The 24,330-nt window shown below is 38.0% G+C and overlaps 1 protein-coding gene across 1 annotated transcript in view; it reads right to left on the bottom strand.

Moving 5' to 3' along the window:
- EYA1 (EYA transcriptional coactivator and phosphatase 1) overlaps positions 1-24,330 on the bottom strand; it is a 261,299-nt gene that overhangs the window by 86,960 nt on the left and 150,009 nt on the right. The window contains exons 8-10 of the mRNA XM_006155104.3: positions 23,204-23,286; positions 22,373-22,559; positions 998-1,137 (exon numbers count right to left, since the gene is read on the bottom strand). Of these exons, the coding sequence (XP_006155166.1) occupies positions 998-1,137; positions 22,373-22,559; positions 23,204-23,286 (410 nt within the window). The remainder of the gene's footprint in view (positions 1-997; positions 1,138-22,372; positions 22,560-23,203; positions 23,287-24,330) is intronic.

Raw genomic sequence — 24,330 nt, 5'->3', positions numbered from 1 at the left:
TCATGTTTTCCACCATCAAATTTCACCTTGGCAAAAAGCAGAAACTTAACTGCAGTGGATTTGAGACTCTGCAATCTACCTCCCCTAAGTTCTTACTTAATCCCTCCCGCTTTTGAATTCCCACCAAACATGTCTCATAAGGTGATTACCTTTTCAGTTTAGAACATTCCAGATTTTCCTGGCTCGACATACCCAAGTGTGTCTTAATTTCAAAGTGGATTTTACTAAGCATTTTCAGTATGACACTTACGTAATTGAAATGGAAATGACAGAATTTTGTTTAAGAATTACAGAATTTTCTGTATTACCTTTCTGCATAGTGGAAATAAACTATATAAAGAAATAATATAGATTTATGAAGAGACTTCAAAAAGTGCATGAAAACATGGAATTACAAGTATGAGTTATTTTGGTGCAAAAATCTTTGAAATCCATGCATATTTTCTCATAATATGTATCTTCCATGATCTTTTTGAAGACCTCCTGTAATGCAGGGAGGTAAACAGATGTTTTAACATGTGTAATTAATAGGAGAAACAAAAACAGAAGTAAATAATTGCTTAGCCTATAGTTAACATCAGGGGACTTTAAAACATTTTGTGGCAAAATGGAATTAAATGTATGAGTTTATTTTAGTGCAAAAGTAAAATTGAAATTCACTCTATTTACCTGTTTATTTATTTATTTTTAATTGCCAGAGTGCGTGTGTACTCACCAGAGAGAGACAGGCAGAGAGGGAAAGGCAGAAAACACTCCCCAATAGGGCATGGTCACATTGCAATCCCTTCTCTTGCATTTCTCCATCCTGTTGAGATTTTGGACAGGCACGTACACATGCAGTTTTGAAAAATATATGTTTTTCAAGCTATCAGGTCCTAGATTCGAACTACATGATCAGCCATATGGGATCGGGCTCCCTTAATGACTAGGCTTCAGGGTGAGCCCAGAGTTTTTTCGGCATATTCAGTTTCCATGACATAATATTTCTATAACATACCTCAAGATCAGAATCGGGGGGAGGTGAAGGATTATTGTTTCTTCGGCCCCGTCCACGTGATTTCCCATCTGAACCGCGACGCAATCGATCAGTTTCTGAGTCTTTAATAGGTGTTGACGGGCTGTGGATTGTACTGTACTCTGTAGGAATACAGGAAGGACTTTCATCTTTTAGTTCCACCACCATGGTGCCGAGATTAACCTTGTTTTAATCCAGGGGGAAATTTGAGGAGAAAAGCACATTTCATCATGCTTAAATCCTACACTTAAATCCTATATTTTACTTGCATTGGTAAATAATTCATGAGATATCTAAGATTTGTTTTGAAAAAAAAAAAAAAGAGAGATTAAGATCATCATGCTTAAATCCTACACTTAAATCCTATATTTTACTTGCATTGGTAAATAATTCATGAGATATCTGATTCTAAAATTTGTTTTGAAAAAAAAAAAAAGATTAAGAACAATTAAAATTTAATTGGCGGAGAGAGATAAGGTGGTACAAAGTTGCCTAGATTTTCCTGTGGTTCTCTATGATTAGAGCATACACCCTCACTCCTGTCCCCCTATCTGCCCCTCTCTTTATTTCCACAAATGGCACGTGGCCCTGCTGAGAGGTTCACACAGCTGCCCCAACAGCCGCGCTCCCAGCTGTGAAGACGCATCTGGTGCATGGAAAGAAATGAAAAGAAAAACCAGCTCTGGTGCAGGGAAAACTGAGTCATCAGGCAGACTTCTTTATTGCAAATGTTAAAACTCCCATGTTCTCCCTCATTCTATATGTGAACGAGGGAGTGAAAAGGCAAAGAGAACAGATCCAGGGACAATGCCATGCTGTCTACAGTATCAAGCACAGGTTCTTCCTGTGTGTTAGTCTCGGAACCAAACATCCCACACCAGGCAGCACATGCACATGACTCATCCGGGTAACGCAGAGGAACCCCTGAGGTAACTGCACAGAAACCACAACATAAAGAACAACCGCAAACAGCTCAAAGAGGAGCTGGGCAGTGCTCGTAGGCATGGGGGAGATTCTTATCCTGCTTTCAGAATGAGCAAAAGGCATTCCCTTGTCACCTCTTAGGTACTTTGTTTGTTCGGTTTTTGTGTTATTTTTTTTCCTTAGTCTCCCCAGGAGATACATCAGACCATCTTTGCCTCTCCCAAATTCCAGATGTTCGGTGTGCTGGCTTTCTCCTCAAAGCCCTCTGCAGACAGGGCGAGAGCTAGCTTGCTTTCTACCAGGTATGTGGTCAGAATCTCCTGATCTCTGAGGAATGATTACACTTTCTGTGATGTTGACATTACATTCTACCAAACACAGAACAATGGACAACTAACTCAAGCTCTGGTAACCTTTATTAATGTATTTGCAGTCTCAACTCTACCATGGAGGCCATCCAGGTGTCAAGCCACATGGTCTCAGTACTCCCTGCAGGCCTAAGTGTTTCTCTAAAACTTAGTGAATCAGAGCAAATACTGTTTCTAAATCACATGAACTGCACTACAACTGCTACTCAACCTTAAAACCAGGAGTGCTGCCACATGCAGATGAGACTTCTGTGTGCCTTCTTCTATAACAAGACGGCACACTTTCTCACAAAAGTTAGTCATGTCATTCTCACATTCAGAAACCATCAAACGTCCTATACACCTATTAATTACGGTCAGAAAGTTCAAACCACCACCACTCAGAGTCAGTTTATGTATTTATTGGGGATACATCTTTGAGCTAACTTTTCTATCAGATAAGAACTGTAGAATATAATGCTGGCTGGTCAAAGCTAATCATGCTCTAAATATACATTAATATTCTTTTATTGCTGGAGCAGATGACCAAGGCATCCTCTCCATATGATGCTCTAAACCAAGCATCTCTCTTTTATTAGGGGCTCCAAATAAATATATTTTAAACTAGTCAAGTGGATTTGAGGCTGTTTTTTGATGAAAAAGTCTTGACCTTCCTTTTTAAAAAATATTCTGCAATGAACCTTTCCATGCAGAATTTAGAAAGTCATCATCTGTGGGCCCAGTAGATGGCATAATGGCTATGTCGCTAGACTCCAATATAGTCAACCCATGTTCAAGTCCCGGACCCAGAGGCTTAAACTCACAACAGGTGCATGTGCGTGCATGCCCAAGATCCTGAGAGAATGATGGAGAAGGGATTGTGGTGTGGCCATCCCCCCCTGGGGGGGGCTGATTTCTTGCTTTCTGTCTCTCTCTTTCTTTCTAGTGAGTGCACACACCCTATAGCAAAAACCTCTCACAAGAGAAAAGAAAAAAAAAAGAAATAATAAATAAGAAAGTCACATCTGAGACAGAACACAGGCTGATCTCTTCAAGGGTTTCCAAACTGAGCATTTGTTTTGCAACCAGCACAGTTAGCATCCAATTCCACTTGCAATTCAAGTGCCTCATTACACAATCTATTGTTAATTGCCAGCACTCCAGCTTTTGAAAGCTCATGTTTGAGAAGAGGCTAAAAGATATCAAGCGGAGTTATCTTATACATTATGCCTTCTGCTTGACTTCAAGATAGTTTAGAGTTAATTTTGTCCTCAAAGTAGTTTATTGTATGTAAGTTTTCTTAGCCTGGATTTCCTCTTGATTGTCCATTCCTTTATTTTTGGTGTTAACTTTATCCTGGCTTTAAAAACCTATTAATTTTTAAAAATACATTCTATCTCTTTTTCTTTGGTGGGAGGGAAAGAAAAGTTATAATTAATTATTTCAGTAAGCATCTCCTCAAATAAAACAAATTTACTGAATAAACTATATAGGAAAATTTAAAATATTACCTACAGTTCTTCTAGGTGGAGGAAAAAAAAACCTATAAGGTAGACAATGTGACAGCTTTAACTATTAAAACACTCTCATGCCTTACAGTTTTCACTTATTAAAAAAATAATAAAATTAAAAGTGGTGTGACCTAGTTTTTAAAAATCTCTTCCTTTTTGTTCTTTGAGGTGGAATTTAAATGCTTCTACTCTCTTAACCAGCTTTCCTGACTCTAACTTCTGCTTCCTCCTACTCCTGCAAAACAACTCAAATAATTTAATCTTCTAATCCACTGAGAGCTCACGTTTCGCTAAAATCCTCTCCAGATTGTTCAACTTTACCCCCACTGAGATAATGGATGTGAAAATACTTTGAAGAGCATTCATTTCATTTAACAAACACTGACTGGCCATGATGTTCACACTCTTCTAGGCACTTGTTCCAGAAGATAGAAATGTAATGGTGCATCAAAAAGCCATGGTCCTTACCTTCTTAAAGCTAAAAATTTAAAGGAACACATTGATTTGCAGACAAAAAGGAGAAATGAGCAGAAAATGCAGAAAAGGTTATGGTGTAGAAAGGTAGAGTGGAGACTGCGGAGGAGGTCCACACAACTTGGACTCACAGGATTATAGAAGTTTCCTGAAGATAGAGAATAATTTTACCAATAAGGAACAGGCAGGACCATAAGCATATGTGAAGGTACAGAGAGAGAAGGCATGCCATGTTTAAGAACTGAAAAGAAAATCAATTTGATCTGAATCTATAGACAAAGAGCATAGAGATGAAGCTGAAGTGGCAAGCAAAGAATTTAACATGAGGTGGTGGATCTAGGTCCAGTGTGGGAAATACCAGAGACAAGGAAAGATTGAGATAGGGAGACTAGCCTGGAGGATAACTCTATAACCTAGGTGAGAAATGGCAAGTGGCCTGGATGCAGGAGAGAGAGATCTGAAGGATCTAATTAGGAGATGACAACAATAACTGATTGGTAAATGAAGAAATAACGAGTGGAGGACAATGCCCATTTCAATGGCTTGACAACTTGGTGGTCTGTTATACAAGGTATGGTATTTAGGAAAAAGGGATCAGAGGGAAGAATACAGGTGAGAATTCAGATTCAGCCTTGGAATACCAAATTTGGAGGTATCGCAGGCATCCAAGTAAAGATGTCCATCAGGATGCTAGACATCTCTAAAGCTCAGGAAAGAAAAGAGTGTGTGTGTGTGGGGTGTGTGTGTGTGTGTGTGTGTATACACACACATATATGTATACATATATACATACACACATATATACACATGTATGCATATGTATATATAATATACATATATGTATATATGTATGTGTATGTGTATATATACACACATGTATACATATATACACATATATACATATATGTATATGTATGTATGTGTATATATATTAATTAAAGCAATGGGTGTAGTAAAAGAAATGCAGTGTGTGTAGAAGGGATGGCAGAGAAAGATGGGTGGGGTCTGAAGTAGAAAATCAGTAGTTTTTTAAAGAGGTCAGGAGGAATGTAGTGATCAGTAACATCAGATCAAGTAAGAGACAGGTAAAGTGAAAATTGAACTAGACAGTACTTTAACGACATACTAGTGCAGATTCAAGAAAGTAGAAGAGGAAGCAAGGAGTAATTAGAAGAGTAAGCAAGGAGTAAGACACTCTAAGTATTACTAATGACCCTATAGTGACCAAATCCAGTAATTTTTAGCTTTCGATCTTATTTGACCTCCCTGTGGCTGTGCTAACTACTCACTCCCTGAACCACGTACACATCAGAATATCTCGACTTCTCTTTCTTGTTTCATACTGTTCCTTCTCAGCCTCTTCAGCCAGGTCTTCCACTGTCCTGATATTCACTGTTTGCTATCATCTTAAAGAAGCATTTCTACCAGGTGCACATAATTTTAATTTGTACATATTGGAAATGTTTGATAAATTTGCTTTAAAAAATCATATTCCTTGCTGTGAATTGTCCAGATCCTTTGCCAATTTTTTAAACATTCCTTTATTGATTTATATAAAATAGTTTTAACCTTTCTTTCATATTTGCAGATACTTTTCCCAGCCTGACATTTCCTTAAGTTATGCTTTTCTTCAAAGAAGCTTTTTATTTTTATGGAGTCTTGCTGCTCAGCATGAAGATTTGGTTGGTTCCTTGAAGATTTAGAGCTAAGTATTCACATTTATTCTAAGTGTAGCAGAGAATGTGTGATCTAACTTTATACCCCGGGGACTACCTACGCCAGTAGCAGTTGTGAAAGGAAGAGAACAGAGTTCCCGCTGGCTCCTTTCAATGTACTTTGGAAGGATGGAAACCCTCCTTACTTGTTTCTAAGTCAAAGTGAGGTGAAAGACTTTCTGCACCCCTACACAAAACTAAGTAACTGGATGCCCAGGCTAAAGGAAGCTCTTGTCACATGTATCAATACAAGGACAGGGAGCTATAATCTCTGGCTAGATGATGAATCTGTCTGCTAAGATAATACATGGCACAAAAGCAGAGCTTTTTGTGAAATCCTTAGAAAAAGGATCTGAATTTAGTGAACATAAAATGTGATAATCAGTAATTTTGTTCTAGTTGTCACTATGCGGTGCTCAGATAAAAGGAACAGAGAGATCATTTCCCTAAATGCAGTTATTGTCACATTCGAGACTCGAGCCCATGAAGGGGGTGCTATGCAGCCATTGATGCTAAGGCACTCCCAAACTTTGATACTCAAAATAAACACAAGGACATGCAAAAGTCATCTTAATAAATGGTATGCCAAGCGAACTTCAGGAAGATTCAAGAAGGAATGCAGAGATTGAACTCTAGTTTAATAAAAAAAAAGATTTCATGGTTCCCTCAGTATTCTCTATAGGAGGGAAGTGACTGAACTTGGTGCTTTGGCACCAAAAGAAAAAAAAAGTCAAATATGAGGGGTTTTCAACAAGTTTGTGGAAAATGTGTATTATGAAGACACTGTGCATGGATTCCAAATTTGTTTGCACCAAAATAAACTGGTACTTTAATTCCATTTTTTATGAGCTTTTTTTTAAAATCTTTGTATATTCATTGAGCATATTTCTGTCTATAATTTTTTTTTTTTGGAGAGGTTTTTCGCTATAGGGCACGTGTGCTCACCAGACAGACAGACAGATAGAAAGTGAGAAATCACCCCTCGGGGGGGATGGCCACGCCGCAATCCCTTCTCCTTCATTCTCCTCTCCAGATCTTGGACACGTGCGCAGGTACGCCCCGTGTGAGTTTTAAGCCACTGGGTCCGGGATGTGAACCGCGGTTGACTACGTGGGAGTCCAGCGACATAGCCATTACGCTAACTGCTGCTCCCTCTGTCTATACTTTGATAACTAGTTTTCCTATGGGAAGAATAAAAGTCTGTTCTACGAAGCTGGGTTTGATTACTTGAAGGTAATCAAGTAACAACTTGCATCTTACTCCAGATGAACAAGGTATTGTATAGCTGGTACTGCCTGTGGTGACCACAGACTCCTAAGTCGGGGAAGCAGCACGGCCCTTGGTATCTGTGGCAGGACAGGTACCTTCAACGTGCCAGGCTGCAGGCTCAGCACTGCGAGCCACCTGAGCCAGAAGCAGTTCCCACCATTAAGGACTCTCATTGCTTCTGTTCATAATATGAATATGCACTCAGGTTCGCAGCAACAAAGCTAGGTGGCTTGTTGCTCTTTCACTTCCATGCCTGCTTGACAGCCACAGCAAGAAATCCAGCTTTCATTTCATTGAGAAAATACAAGTGACGGCTCTCCATCCTCCCTCCACCCCTAGCAACCAGTACTTTGTATGCCCTGTCTGCCTTTCCTCCTACAATGGGTGAGCTTTCTGTGCTCTTAATGCCAACCCTTCTTTTGGGTCCAGACTCCAGCCCCTGCTCACTAACCCCAGCCAGTTTTCCTCTCCTTTTGGATTACTCACATATGCGGACAAGCTAGATGTATGTCTTGTCTACAAAATATCCTCCACTGTCCCTGTAGACTCTGCCTCATTTCTCTATGACCTTGCAGTGTCAAGAAAAATCAATGGAGGCATTATAATTTCCTGCTGTTTAAACTTCCTCTCCTCCCATCCTTTGCTGAGTCCATTCCAATTGTGCTGTTTTCTCCAATGTACCCCTCGTCAGAATCACCAATGACCCCCCTTTGCCAACCTAGTGGGCAAGTCTCCATTTGTATCTTTCTCAAGCTTCTGCCAGCATCACACCTGGCTGATCACTGCTTCTGCAACACTGACTCTCTGCAGTCTCTGGAGGCCCTGTTCTCAGCTCTGCTCCTGCCTCACTGGTTTTCCTTCCCCAACCTCCTGCACTGGCTTTTCTTCTAGAGTTAATGTTTGCAGACCCAGGTTTGGGGCTTATCTGTCTTCTCTTCTATGTTTATACCATGACCCTGGCCAACACATCCAGGTACTTGGCTTTAGACGGCATCTATATGCTGATGAACCACCTGCAGGCCCTAAACCATCTTATGAACACCAGACTCACTTATCCACCAACTGATTCACCATCCTCCTTAGTTTTCTAATAGGCATCTCAAAGTTTACACATGCTACAAGGAAATCTTAATTTCTTCAATAATACCTCTTGATATCCTTTTTCCTATCTTGGTACTTTTCCAGCTATTTCTGCCAAAAATCTTGGTGTCTTCTATGATTCCACTCTTCTCCTCCCCCTCATATGCAATCTGTTGATAAATGATTGTGAGAATTTCTTCTAATCTCTCTGGAATATGACCACCTTCCCTTCTCCACCTCTCCCACCTGCATCATGGCACTACTGCCTCTCACTGGGACATGGGGGATCATCTTAGTTGATTGCTCCATCCCCTCATTGGCCTTATTAATAACTATTTTCTTCCTATAGTCAGATAAGACTATTTTTAAATGTAAAGAAATCACATGGTACCAGCAGTTAGCGTAATGGCTATGTTGCTGGACTCCCACGTAGTCGACCGCAGTTTGCGTCCCGGACCCAGAGGCTTAAAACTCACGCCGGGCGCGTGTGCGTGCATGCCCAAGATCCCGAGAGGAGAACGGAGGGGAAAGGACTGCGGCATGGCCATCCCCCTTGGGGGGTGATTTCTCGTTTCCTGTCTCTCTGTCTGGTAAGCACACATGCCCTATAGCAAAGCCTCTCACTGGGACATGGGGGATCATCTTAGTTGATTGCTCCATCCCCTCATTGGCCTTATTAATAACTATTTTCTTCCTATAGTCAGATAAGACTATTTTTAAATGTAAAGAAATCACATGGTACCAGCAGTTAGCGTAATGGCTATGTTGCTGGACTCCCACGTAGTCGACCGCAGTTTGCGTCCCGGACCCAGAGGCTTAAAACTCACGCCGGGCGCGTGTGCGTGCATGCCCAAGATCCCGAGAGGAGAACGGAGGGGAAAGGACTGCGGCATGGCCATCCCCCTTGGGGGGTGATTTCTCGTTTCCTGTCTCTCTGTCTGGTAAGCACACATGCCCTATAGCAAAAACCTCTCCAAAAAAAATAATAAAAATAAAATAGAATAAAAAAGAAATCACGCTACTTTTCTGCTTAAACATTTTTCATCTCATTCAAAATAGAACCCAAAAGGCCTGCTATGACAGCCTCTCTACCTCCCCAACCCCACCTCCACTGTTCTCCTTGCCCAGCTGACTTCGGCCATGCTGGTCTCCTTGGCACTCACCAAATCCATCACACACAGTTCCACCTTTAGAGCGTCCTAACACTGTTGAGAGTTGTTTGTGCCCTGGATCTGTTCAGATATATGTTACTGTCCTCATGTAACAGACAAAAAGATTGAAGTTAATACAAATTAAAGGCTACCAGTTAGCATGTACTATAAACAAGACCTGAACCTAGACCTGTGGTCTCTGTAGCCTCCACTCCATCTGTCTCCTCCTGTCTCACACCCTATCCAGATTTGTCTTGCCTCAGAGAGAACACTGTTTCTCTGAGCTAGAAGTCTCTCGTGGTGAAGATGAGGGCAGAGACAAGCTGCACAGCCCTGACGGGCACTCACTTGGGGAATCTTGCCTGCCACCTTCTCCTGGAAGATTGGGGCCAAAGAGAGAAGCATTGAGGACCAAGGCTGGGTTACATGGATGACAGAATCCATGCTGACTGCAAAAATCCGACCTTTCCCTTCCCTGTTAGGGTAATAATCTACTCACAGAGGGAGTGGATCTCACAAACACATCTTAAGTTTTAGGACAGAACATGGAAACCCGATCAGTTCAAACTTCACCACACTGGAGCATAACCTAGAAATCAAGACATCAGGGCTTGGCCTAGGCACCATGGGGCAGGCAATAGGGCACTGCTCTGCAGTGCTGAAACCACATGGAAGGCCACAGTCTAGATCCCAGGGTAACCTGAAACATAGCAGGTGCAACTATAATCCTGGCTGTCTGTTTGGTAGGGAGTTTGGGAGAGAAAAAGGGGTGATTACAGTATGATGAGACCCTGACAAAAAGTACCTATTTTGCTCTTTCAATAAAATAAATAACAAAAATGATATTAGAATATCTGCATATATTCCAGATATAAATATCTGACCCTCAGATACATCAACAGTAAAATGGGGACAGCATCATAGTGAAGATTATATCAACTAACACACACTAAGGTGTTTTGTACAAACACATTTATGGTGTCATGCTAAATGAATTTGCAAAGTCACCTCTCTGAGTTCAATGATCTTATTTGTAAAGATGATCATAAAGTGATTTTCCTGTTCAAAAATACTTTCATCCATTAATGAAGTTTAAATAAAATTTATGTGTTCTGATGGAAATAATACCCTATCATTAAGCCTACTAAAAATGGTCTGTTCTTCTAGCCTTAAATCCACCTTTACTATCTTTTGTCCTTCCCTCATTCCCATCTCTCAATGCTAAGGATTCATTTCACTAACTTAAGGTTTTTTTCTCCAAATACTTTATATAAGAAATCTGTTCCTGTATTCTTTCTGAGTGTTTCTTCTTCTAGCACGGCATTTTAATAATCCAATATTTATTAGGTTTGGCTGTACACATGACTATCTTCTTTACTAGTCAAATGCCCCTGAGGACATGAAATTATCCTCTTGCTTTTTATTATATATCTCTACATAATGCGACAATACTTTCAAAGTAAGAGATGCTCAATGCATAGCTAATGAGATGTTGAAATCCTCATTTCAAACCCTCATTTACAAATCATCAAACCCTCGTTTACATATGCAAGTAGAAGAAGCTTTGCTTTCTAGTTTCCTTCAATTAGGGAATGGAGTAATGCAATTTAATAGCACAATTAGGGAAAACATCTCAAGAGAAGCCTGCTTTCTCAGTAACCTTTATCAGTATCAAAGCTGAGTCAAGGGAGATAATTAGACGAACAAATGTTCTGAAACAGATACTTCAGGGAAAACACTAAATGAGAAACTGAAAAAGGAAAGAGACTTCATGCAGACCCTGCAGTTGTTTGAATGCTTCAAGGAAGAACATGTAAAAGATAGTCAGGGATGGAAGATAAAATAAATTGCAAAGTTGAAAATCAAGTCAGGGGTAGAGAAGAATTCTTACATTTGGGAGGTATTTTACTACTGGAAATATGCTTTTTAAATATAAAGGAGCTGAAATGAAACTAGTACAAGCCAATTAGACAGGGAAGGTTTGGGACTTGGAGCAGAAAGAAGAAAAGATGGTGAGGTGTGCGCTATCGAGAAGGTACAATTACACAAGAATTCTGAAGACATTTTGTGTGTGCACATATCAACCACAAAGGAGGTCGTTTTCAAAACTGTGGTTGTAACACAACTTGCCAAGTACTTTCAGAGTATGGGGAGGTTACAGTGAAAAGTCTCTGGCCCTTATTATTTTTTATTTAAAGTTTGTTTATTCACTTTTTCCTTAAGTGAGAGAGACAGAGAGAGACAGAAAGAGAGAATAGCCCTTCCTGCAGGGACTTTTGGAGGGAGCTAAATAGAAAGAGAGGAAAGTGAGAAAGCACCCTCCATTGGGAAGGGAAGGTTCCTTTTCCTCCATTTCCCCCTCTTTTCAGGATTTTGGGCAAGCAAGTCCACACACATACCCAGTGTGCTTTTCAAGCCAGGGATCCAAGATTCAAAGCATAGGATCACCTATATGGGATCAAGCTGCCTTAAATAAGATGCCACTTGCTGGCCCCCAGAAGGGTTTTAACACTGGTGATCCACCCTCAGATTCAGCCAGGCTCTAAATGATGGGCAGACGCATGCCCAATGTACTCAGGCAAGTCTCTGGAGTTGACCTAAGTCACAGTGGGCAGACCCATCTTTTCAAGTGGGTTTGCCTCACAGGGTGTAGCATTTTATAGCTGCGCCAATATACAACCCCTTTTCACAAAACTGTTACTTTTAAGGCTGATTACAGATGATTCCATAATGTGAGAGTTCATTGTTTTAGAGTACAGAGCACTGGAGTCAGGCATCTTATTTACCTTTAAAAAAAAAAAAAAAAAAAAAGAACTCATCTAGGTCAAAGCAGCCATTGTGAATCCTTCTGGCACATGACAGAAGCTACTCTCTCCTTTAAGTGGCAATGTAATAAGGTTACACTGAGTAACTGAGTGAAACTATTGGTGGCTAGGTTGCGAGGACACCCATATACTTTACTAAGTTAGCTGTGCTGAAAATAAAAATGATATTCTCTTACGAAAAGTGTAAGGTCCAACAAGGGAATATTTCCACCTGGAAGGCTACAATACTGAGGGAGGGCCCATGATATTTCTCAAAAACCACTTGGAATCCACACAGACTTACAAACTAATGGGCCATGAGATCTCCAGTTACATGTGAGAGTGTGACCATGTGAATTTTGTATTCAGAGATTTTTTTTTAAAATCAGATTATGAAAGAAAACAAAAAGGTCCTCAGCAAGGACTTGGATAAATTACATTAATTTTTAGACTGTCAGTGAATATTACTTTATCAAAAGACTGAAGACTTCAAGTAAAGGAATCCTGAAAACTTTCAAGTTATCAGCCATAGCACCCTCCCATAGAAACATACATAAAATAAAATAAAAGTAAACTTGTTGACTAATTTTATAGGGTTAACCAGTTATCCCAAACCAATAAACATTAATTAATTTTAGAGAATTGCTTTGCCTTTCGTTCTGTATTCCATAAGCATTACGCCCCTTTCACACAGTCGCTAATTGAGGTTTCCTCGGTAAATTAATTCCTCAGCCAAGGGCTTGTAAGTAAATTAACAGAACTTCATCATCCCTGGATGATGAAGCCATTATACACTTTCCGGTATTCTGTAGCAAACCTCATAGAAACTTCTATGATCCCTTACAAACATTTCAATCTCGGTTTTAAATTCCAGTTATTCTACGCGAAGGATCCTAGACAGCCATGCATTGGAGGCTTTCTTCTCTGGAACACTCAAATGCTCAACACAGAGTAGTTACCAGTAACAAGTGGGAAGAACACACAAACTCCCTGACGTCAGATATCCTGCCCATCTTGTCACTTAGAAACATTTATTGAATATTCACCAACCATGAGGTACAAGTAGAGAAATGGGAAAAGAAAGAAACAACAAATAAATGAAACAAAACAAAAAGGAAGCAAGGTGGAGAACAAGGTCCTTGAGGGGAAAGGGAGGGAAATGGTGGCGGTGTGGTGAACTGTTCCCTAAGCAGGCCTGGGACAAGTAACTATTAAACAGCATAGAAGGGGAGTGGGAATGGAACAGATCCAGAAAAGTGGGAGATAACAGAGAAAGTGTGCAGTTAGCTGTTGGGTTGTGCAAGCATCCACAAACTGGTTTTATAATTCAAGGAATGCTTAAAATGCAGGGTAAATAAAATATACTCCATGCTCTTCTCTATAATTTCAGACCAACATTACTCCAGAAGTAAGTGGAACTCATTCAAACATTTAACATATATCAACTGAATACTTTATAATATATGCCTTTGCTGAGTGCCATGAACGATTAAAGAAAATAAATACCGCATCGTTAAGACCTTTAGGACTCTTTGTTTACATTTTTATTTTTCTGCTTATTCATAACTTCAGGCACAGTCATTTCAAGAAATAGCATGCCTTACTGATTAAGAATTCAAACTGGAAGCCTGGCTTCCAGAGGTTGAACTCTGGTGCTCTCCTCAGCTTTCCCATCTGTAAAATGGGGAGACTGACAGCACTGTCTAACTCACGGGGTTGGTAGGAATTAACTCAGTCAGTACATGAACAGTGCTTAGAACTATGACCGACAGTAGTTAAGTGCAAAAAAAAAAAATTTAAAAAATAAGCCACCATTACATTTGTATATGTAACTATAGCAAAAATATGTAAATAAAATTTCTGCTTATTGTTCAAGATATATAGTATTCTTTTCTTGGCTAGAGGGTACATGCATGTGCATCAGAGAGAGAGAAAGACAATACCCTCCAAAACTATGGGGCCTGACCACAATACAATCCTTTTCCCTCCATTTTCCCGTCTCGTTAGGATCCAGGATATGCTGCACATGCTCAGCATCTTTTTCAAGTGGCTAGGCTGGGGTTGAACCCATGGTCGGCCATGTAGAATCTGGATCCATATGCACAGCACTTAATGGCTGCCCTACATGGCTGACTGCAGTATGTATTCTCTTATCCATAATGAAAATAAAAGAATATGTAATTTCTCTCTTTCTTTGTTTTTGGTAGATATTTTTGCATTAGGGCATTGTGTGCTCACCAGTGAGAGAAAGAAACAGAGACAGTGAGAAGGAAAGTGAGAAATCACCCCTTGGGGGTATGGCTATGCTACAATCACTTCTCCTCCATTCTCCTCTCAGGATCTTGGGCACGCATGCACATGCTTCTGATGTGAATTTCAAGCCTCCAGTTCTAGGACTCAAACCGCAGCTGGCCATGTGAGAGTTCAGCGATGTTAACTGTTATGCCATCTCCTGCTCTCAGTATATATTCTTGAATGAGAACAAAAAAGTGGTTGGGAGAAAAGGGCTATGTATGTGTTTATGTACATGTGCATCCTTGAAACTCTGAATAAATTGGAAGGGCTGCATACAGAAGATGAAGGGAGGTTTATTCTTCTCCGTAAACACTGCACCTCTACAGTTTTATCCCAAGTTCATGTATAATCATTATTTAATAAATTTAAAAATATCCAATAAATGAAATGCTTTTGGTTATCATGTTAGCTGTACAATGGGTAGCAATTAATCCATCAATCCTACCTTTATTTAGAGTTTAATTCAAAACCCAAATAGCAAACCCTCCAATCCCGATGAAATGAGATGGAGTGATGGCTAATATGGATAACTTTGTCCTTTTCCCAACCATCTCCAATTACAAAACTGAATCAGTAAATGCTGGTATCCTTCAACTTAAACAAAGGAACTTGTGCTGATTTGTGTTGGCCTTATACAATGCTTAATACTTAACAGCTTTTCAAATAATGAACCAAAGGCCTAAAAAGCTGGATCCCAAATGGCCTACAGCTTTGAATCCCAGCCCGAATGACTTGAGAAATATGCCAGATGGGTGTGTGCATGTGTGCCCAGGCTCCTAAAGGGATGGAGAGAGGAATGAAGAAAAAAGAACTGTGGCAACACCCCCTGTTGGAGGCTATTTTCCTCTCTCTCTGTCTCTCTCTCTCTCTCTTTCTCTGGTGAGCACATGTGCCAACAAAAAAAAAAAAAGAATCAGAGGAAAAAAAGATAACATAACAAATGTTGGGAGGGCAAATAAATGTTTAATTAGCTACATAATATATGCTTCTGATTATTTATATAAAAAACATGTTCTATATAAACATCAGAAAGAACTGCAGGTTGGATTCAAACTACTAAACTGACTCTATAAAGACTCTCAAGTTCTTGTTGATTGAAAAAATTAAGCAAAGCAGTAGCATTTTTCACTTCTTGGAAAAAGAGTCCAAAATTCACAGGTAATGAAACTCATGTTTATTACATTCCTGACAATATAAAACAGAGAGTGAACTTTATTTCCATGAATTTTATAATCTCATTAAGGTTAGCATTGTATATCCTCCCGGGAAAGAGAAAGAAAGAAAGAAAACAAACCCAACAACCCAAAACAAACATCTGTTTTGTTTTCTCACATCTTAATAGCCTGGCTATTTTAGATACAAATATTTGTTTTGCTGACAAATGCTTCCAAAATGTTATTTAAAATTGTTTCACCGAAATAGTTTATTTTTGAGCTGAACAAATTGCAAACGTCTCCAAAGTCCACATAGCATCTGTGAAAATGAGCTAGTATGGCCTACAGATTTCCCAAACTGTTCACTAGGTAAAATGCAGGCATCCATGCGCCTGTTATTGCAAACGTCAGAGTCCTTTCTACAGTGAGCAGACTCGGGCGTATTAGGTAGTGTAGATGACACCCAAGTTGGCTGCATTTATGGGGAAGACGGCTGGAGTTTAGGTTTTCATCCTGTCACATAAGTTCCTGTGAGGGCTGAGCGCTACAACTCTGCACAAGGACATTCCCTGTTTTTCAGGCGCTTTGCTCTACTTTCCTGTGCTTGGCAAGGATCAAAGAAGCAGAGGGAACAAATGGTTTCCCAAGCATATTGAGTTCCCTCTTATACTGATTCTTCCTCTGTCACTTGAAATTCAATATTGGCAAGAATCCCGCACATCACCTTAACCAGTAAATTATCTACATTTGGCGTGTGTGAAGGTAGATTTCAGCATCACGTTTTTGGTAAGAAATTCTTTGAATAACTGGTTTTTCTATGTTCTCCATACCAAAATCCATTTTCATAAGGAATTAGCATTTATTTTACATTAGCCTAAAATGTTTCAGTCATCATTCACAATTTTTCCTCTGACTGCTTTTGTGTTATTTATAATATACAATACAATATACAATAGGTGAATAGTACTTTCTTAAGAATTTAGCCCCAAAATTCTTTTTGTTTTTTTTGGTAGAAGTTTTTGCCTTAGGGCACGCATGCTTGCTGGAGAGAGAGAGAGAGAGACAGAGACAGTGAGAAGGAAAGTGAGAAATCACCCCCCAGCAGGATGGACACACTGCAATCCGTTCTCCTCCCGGGATCTTGGGCATTAACACACATGTTCCCAGCATGTTTCAAGCTGCCGGGTTTGGGACTCAAACCACGGATGGTCATGTGGGAGTCCATGTTATTTTTTTTATTTTTATTTTTTTGCTATAGGGCACGTGTGCTTGCCAGAGAGAGAGAGACAGAGAGACAGAAAGCGAGAAATCACCCCCCAGGGGAGATGGCCACACCGCAATCCCTTCTCCTCCGTTCTCCTCTAGGGATCTTGGGCACGCATGCACATGTGCCCGGCATGAGTTTTAAGCCACCGGGTCTGGGACGCGAACCACGGTCGACTACGTGGAAGTCCAATGACATAGCCATTACGCTAACTGCTAGTCCCTACTTTCAAGTTCTTAAAAATTATTTTCATTATCTTTTTGAAAACAAGTATTGTTATATTTGTAGCAACATGATTTAAGCTTTAAGAGCTGAGTACAAGGTGATGACATACTCATTACTTCAGTGGCTAAGGGATGATAATGTCTTAGTTTAGAAATTGGCATAAAAGGAAAACCCTTTAAAATGTGTTTTTTTCCCCCTTATATCTCATTTATTTATATGTCTTGAACATAGAGTAAAATAATTGATTTTATATGTTAGGTTGTCAGGAAAGTCATGATGCATTTTTGCATAGAAAAATATGACAGGACTTTCCTGACAACCTAAAAGAATTGCATTTAAAAGGAAAAGAAAAAATAGTAAAGTTAGTCATTTTCATTTTAATGAAATCATGACTTTAACTATGACATTGTCTTATAGTCTTAGATTGAACAAGTAAAAAGAGAAAAAGAGTTGATTCTGATCAAACTTTTCATTTTTAGATATTAGATTTTGAATTTGCCATGGAATACCCTTTGCTCAGAAATTAAGCACATTCTCTAATAATAGATAGCTATTTCATTGTTAAGATGTGAATAACTAGGGGCCAGCAGGTAGCATGGTGGTTGAGGGTGCTGGACTCCCCCATGGCTGACCACAGTTTGAGTCCCAGACCTGGCGGCTTGCTCTCTCTCGCTCGTGCGCGCTCTCTCTCTCTCTCGCTATCTCTCATTCTTGCTCTCATTCTGTCCCTCTCTGGTCAAATTAAAGTAAATAAATAAATAAATAAAAATAAAATAATCCTTAAAAGAAAGTTTAAAACAAGAGAGAGATGAATAACTGGGTGACTAAAATGAATGATATGTACCTATAGGCCATCACATTTTTAAGATTTTTTTTCCCAGTAAATGTACCTCTCCAATAATATTTACCTAATTAAATGGGAGAGTTCCAAGGATAATGAAAATAAAAGTAAAAATATTTTGAAGTAAATGAAAATGAATAAAAAGAATCTATTGAATTTCATGGATGTAACAAAAACAGTACTTTAGAGGGATATTTATAGATTTAAATAAATATACTAGAAAAAAGAAAGATATAAAATCAATAATCTAAACTTCAATCTTAGGAAACTATAGAAAGAAAAGCAAGATAAATTAAAAGTGGGCATAAGAAAAAAATAACAGAAATTACGGAAATTAAAAATAGGAAGACAGAAAATGAATAGTTCTTGAAAAGATCAATAAAATGGGTAAGTCTCTAGCCAGTCTAACCAAGATAAAAAGAAAAACTTACATGAATTACTAACCTAAAAAAAAGAAGTGGGTCATCATTAGTGATTCCATGGACATTAAAAGGATAATAGAGAAGTGTTATGAACAACTGTGTGCCACAAATCAGATAAACTAGATGATATAGACTAATTCTTTGAAAGAGGTAATTTAGGAAATCTAACACAAGAAGAAATAGATTATCTAAACAGGACTATATTTATTAAAGGAATTGAATCCATAATAAACCTTCCAAAGCAAAGAGCATTGGACTCAGATAGGTTAATTGGTATTCTATCAAATATTTAAGAAGCAAACAAGTCTAATTCTTTTTTCTTTTTCTTTCTTTTTTTTTTTTTGGAGAGGTTTTTACTATAGGGCGCATGTGCTCGCCAGACAGACAGAGAGAAACATAGAGACAGAAAGCGAGAAATCACCCCCCAGGGGGGATGGTCATGCCGCAATCCCTTCTCCATTCTCCTCTCGGGATCTTGGGCACGCACGCACATGCGCCCGACGTGAGTTTTAAGCCACCGGGTCTGGGACGCGAACCGTGGTCGACTACGTGGGAGTCCAGCAACATAGCCATTACGCTAACTGCTGGTTCCCATGAGTCTAATTCTAAACAATCTGTTCTAGAAAAGAAAAGCAGAGGAAAAGAAGATAGTAGTACTATAATGTCAAAAACAAAGACATTACAAGATATGAAAACTACGAAGTACTATCTTTCATAAACAGATGCAAAGATCCTCAACAAAATACTAGCAAACTGAATCCAAAAATGTATAAAAAGAATTATACAACATGATCAAGACACAAGGCTGGTTCAATGTTTGGAAATCAAGTAATGTAATCCATCATGTCATAGGCTACATAAGAAAAATTGTATTGAATCCATAGATAAAGAAAAGGTATTTAGTAAAATTCAATGTCCATTCATGATAAAAACTCTAAGAAAATTAGGAATAGAGAGGAACTTCAAGTTGATAATGAACATTTGAAAAACACACTATCAACACTTACTGATGAGAAATCTGATTCTTTAAGATGAAGAACAAAGCAAAGATTTCCTTTATCACTCCTTTTTAACATTGTAGAAGTCCTAGCTAATGTGATAAGAAAATGAAATAAAAGGTATACACATTGGGGAAAAAAGAAACAAAACTGTCTCTGTTCACAGATAACATGCTTGTCTATGAAGAAAATGTCAAAGAATCAACAGTAAAGCTCCTCGAACTAATGAGTCATTATACCAAAATTGTAGGATACAAGCCAGTCAATTGCTTTCCTATAAACCAGCAATGAGTAATTATAATTCAAAATACAAAAATACACCACCACCTACCTAAGCACCGAGAGAGAGAGTGAGAGAGAGAATACTTAGGTATAAATATAAAATATATATAAGATCTGTAAGATTAAAACTACAAACTACAAAACTCTGATAAAAAAAAAAAAATTGATCCAGCAGGAGGCATGGTTGTTAAGGCCCTGGGTTCCACATGGCTGACTCTACAGTTCAAGTCCCAAACTCAGTGACTTGGAGTGTGGTCACCCCACAATGCTTTCTGCTCCATTTACCTATCTTATTGGGATTTGGGGTATGCACACGCAAATGTTCCATGTGTTTCTTGAGCCTCCAGGGCCAAGAGTCAAACCAAGATTGGCCATATGGGATACAGCTTCCCAATAATTTGGCTATAGAACTGGCCCCAAATCACTCAATTTTAACATAAAATCATAATTTAGTTTTTAAATTATGATTTTGTGTTGTTTCCCATGTGGCTAGCTTTGTGTCTAACCTTCCCCACTCTTACACATGGCATCTCTTTTGTAAATAAAAGTCATAGAATATCAAGTTTCAAAGACAAACTCTCATATGATTAAATGCTCTTTTTAAAAAAGCTCTAATGAAATTTAAAAATCATTAAGTTTTTACTAGTTTGTTTTTATACTGCATTCTTTACAATGAAAATATCATGAAGTAAACTTACTGGGCTGTCTCCTTTCTCAATATATTACTTCACAGAACATAACAGAGATTTTTACTTCCAATTTATATGCTATCCTCATTTCAAAACTTCTTTTAGTCCTCTAGAAGCATGATTCAAATGGTACATATGAAAGATCTCTGTAATGTCCAAAACTTCCATAAAGGTGAGGCAAGCCATTATCTTCCCTCGCAATGCCTATGTGAAGTTTATGGAAATACAGAGGAAAATTCTACAAAAACATCTACAGTGTGTCTGTGGAAATGTGAAAGTTAATTAAAAGACAAGAGAGACAGAGAGGTCTATATTCAGTTCCATGAACACTATTTACACATGTGAACTGAATGAAGAATCAAGCTAATGTTTTGAAAATAAAGATAAATGGAATACAATGATCAAAGACAAAACTGTTTAATGTTGAAATGTGCAGCAGATATTACGCATTTGAAGTTAGTTGGGAGACAAGTTTACGAGGCTTGGAGGGGTCATCTGTTAATATTTATAAGATAATTCTATAATCGAAATTAAATTAACTGTCACAGAACACTTTTTTTTTCATGGTCTAGGCTAACCACCTAGAATTAACTCTATGTATACATCATTTTTAACTTGACTTGTAGCAACAGGATGAGCTCTAGCTCTGGAAATAGGGAAGAAGGAAACTCCGACTTGTGGAGGATAACAGCTCATTTTATAATCCATGAAAGGAACAGCTGTGTTTTTTAAAAGTTAAGGTAAGGAGGTAGGATGCCTAAGAAAAATATATAAGAAACCTGGGTAAAGACCAAACCAGGAAATTAAGTATATACAAAATTAAGAATTCCAGAAAGAACTAACGCAGGTAAAGAAATACCGAGTTGCACGAGGTAGTGTAATTAACACTCAATGCTGAAGATGATGATGAATGTTTATATCCTTGAGTTTATTACTACGCACTATATGCATGCTTTGAAAAACCACACTGTACCCCACAAAAATGTATTCAGTTGTCAGGAAAGGCATCACATATTTTCCTATGCAAAAATACATCATGACTTTCCCAACAACTCAATATAATATTTGTAAATCAGAAATTATTTTAAGACATGATTAAATATTATGTAATTATTAAGATACAGTTGAAGGCCTGGCAGGTGGCATGGTGGTTGGGAGCACTGGACTCCCACATGGCCGACTGCAGTTCGAGTCCTGGGCCTAGTGGCTTGCTTTCACTTTGTCTCTCTCACTCTCTCTCTCCTCACTCTCACGCTGTCCCTCTCTGGTAAAATTAAAACAAATAAATAAAGTTAAATAAAATGATTCTTTAAAAAAAATTATAGTATAGTTGAAATTAAGATATTATAAAAAATAAAATTTCTAGATGGAGATGTTCTTACTTGAAAGAACCCATCAAGAGTTGGACAGATTTATGACAAATGCTTATAGATACAGTTATGAAAGTTACAGTAAGCAGTGAGTGGGAATGGGTAGGCAGGGACTCAAGGATTTCCATGATTAACCCTCTGATACTATTTGATTTTTTATCGATTGACAATGTATTACTCTGACCCCCCCAAAATACTTTAATGATGATAAACACTAAATTCTGGATGATGTGATTTCTTTTCATACATAACATGTGATGTCAATGAACTATTCATGATTATAGCTATATATTTATAATTACACATTTAAAGAGCTATATCTGTCTTCAAAATTGAAAATATTCATAAATCTATTTCATATATTTTTGAAGTTTATACTTCACATGAAAATTTTCAAACAAATAAAAATAAAGCTAACACCACGATCATGCTGGCTGACATGTTCAGTCCTTGCAAACATCTCATGAACATATAACTGTAGAAAAATATATCTAAGGCAACAGAAATATAGCCTTCAGGGCTAAGAAAACTCATGTCATTACCTGCTGTAGGGTCCGTAACTGCTTGGCTGGTGATGCCAGATGGTGGTTCTTGAAGCTGGTAAGTGGCATTGGTGGACGGCGTTGTAGGGCTGGTGCTGCTGCTGGTCATATAATGTGCTGGGTACGGTGAGCTGTTGTAATACTGTGCGTACTGACCCTGGCCAAAACTGGGATAAGACGGGTAGTCCTACCAAGTCAAACCACATAAGAACCTGTCAAAACTAATGCTGCTCCTCTCTTACATCTCAAAGTACAGTCGTGTGTTGCTTAACCACAGGGATACATTCTGAGAAATGTGTTGTTGGGCGATTTTCTCACTGTGCAAACATCACAGAGAGTACTTACACAAACCCAGATAGTATCGGGCACTGCACATGCAAGTGATATGGTATGGTCTATGTGCTCCTTATGGAACCACCACTGTATATGTAACCACTGGTTATGTATATGACCAAAACATCAGTGTGTGGTACACAACTACGTAATTATAAATATGTGTGTGTTTCTGTGCCTTTTTAAAACTGTTCACATTGGAGGGCACTTAAATACCCATCAACTGAAGAACTCAGACTTAATTTTATGTACGATTATACATATTCTTCATAATTTTTTTATTCTGTGATGTATTACCAGAAAAAATTAAACCAATCTGAATACCAACAAATCATCAGAAAAGATTGCTAAAGAGATATTTTAGAGAAAAAAAAAATTCTGTGAAAAGGTCTAGGAAAGCTCTCACTTGTAGTATAATATAAATAAATCTCTCTTCATGTATGAAAATCATGTTGCATTTAAAAATATTTCAGAAGTTAAACTGGCTTTTTAAATTACCTGCTGTGAACTGTTAAACCCAGAAGAATTTGTAAGTGAATTATTTCCTGTATATAATCCTGATGATGTTGTAAAACTGCTACCTAAAACAAAATGAAAAGAAATACGGTTTACTAGGTGATATAGAACAATGTGGAAAATATTGTTTAGATAAGGCAGAGTTGGAGTTTAGTTTATCTTCAACAGAATCCATTGTTATGGCTAAAATTTTATTTTCTTAAAACTGTTAATGATAGTAGTTTAATTAATTATCACAAATTAAAAAAAGGTTTACATTTCTAAGGACATGAGTAACTTACATAATGAAGAATAAACTTAAACACTTATGCAAAAATATTAGACTTGAGCTTCTTATTTCAACTTGTAAAACTGCAAAATTTTTCACATCTTTATATTAAATATGCTTAGTATTAAATAATGGGAGCAGAATAGGGTCTTTAAGTTTCTCACTAACTCAAACACTATGATGCAACTTCCAAGAACTCAGGATGTTTTCACACTTCTATGATATGGTCATTGAAATGGCCCATTGGGAAAAGCTATTACATTTTTTCATTTTGCAGGAGAGTGAATGCAGCACTGAAGAATATGATACAGCAAAGACTACAGAGGAACATGATTAGTATTTTATCTGTTACATATGTTGTCAAGGTCACGTTATATCTGTTGAATGTCCACATCGTTCAACAATAAACAGTAGATAATATGCAAGATACAGCCTATGAGAAAATTGTAGTCCCTTCTTTTACATATTAGGTACTATTCTATTTAACATATGTAAAACAACAATATACTATGATTTGGAGATCATAGTGATAAAGATTTTTAAAAATAAGATTGGCGATTGGTAAATGCGTAAAAAAGTGATACGCATAACTACAAATGGAAATTTAAATAGGCACAACCTTTATGTTAGGTTAATGACTGGGAAATCATGTATGCCATTTAATTTATTGTTATCATTTGCTCTAAGGAGAAAAAAATACAAATTTATACAAATAGTAAAGATGTGGCGATCTCAAGTCCTTAACAGGTGTTATGCACAAATTGGAAGACCATACACATACTGTAGTTGAAATGATCTTTATAATGATGCTTAAAATGCAAGAAAATGTTTATTATTTTTT

The sequence above is a fragment of the Tupaia chinensis genome, unplaced genomic scaffold (genome assembly GCF_000334495.1).
Source record: "Tupaia chinensis unplaced genomic scaffold, TupChi_1.0 Scaffold000436_1, whole genome shotgun sequence".
NCBI lineage: Eukaryota > Metazoa > Chordata > Mammalia > Scandentia > Tupaiidae > Tupaia > Tupaia belangeri.
Note: the sequence above shows the minus strand (reverse complement) of the source record. Positions and strands in the feature narration are given on the sequence as shown.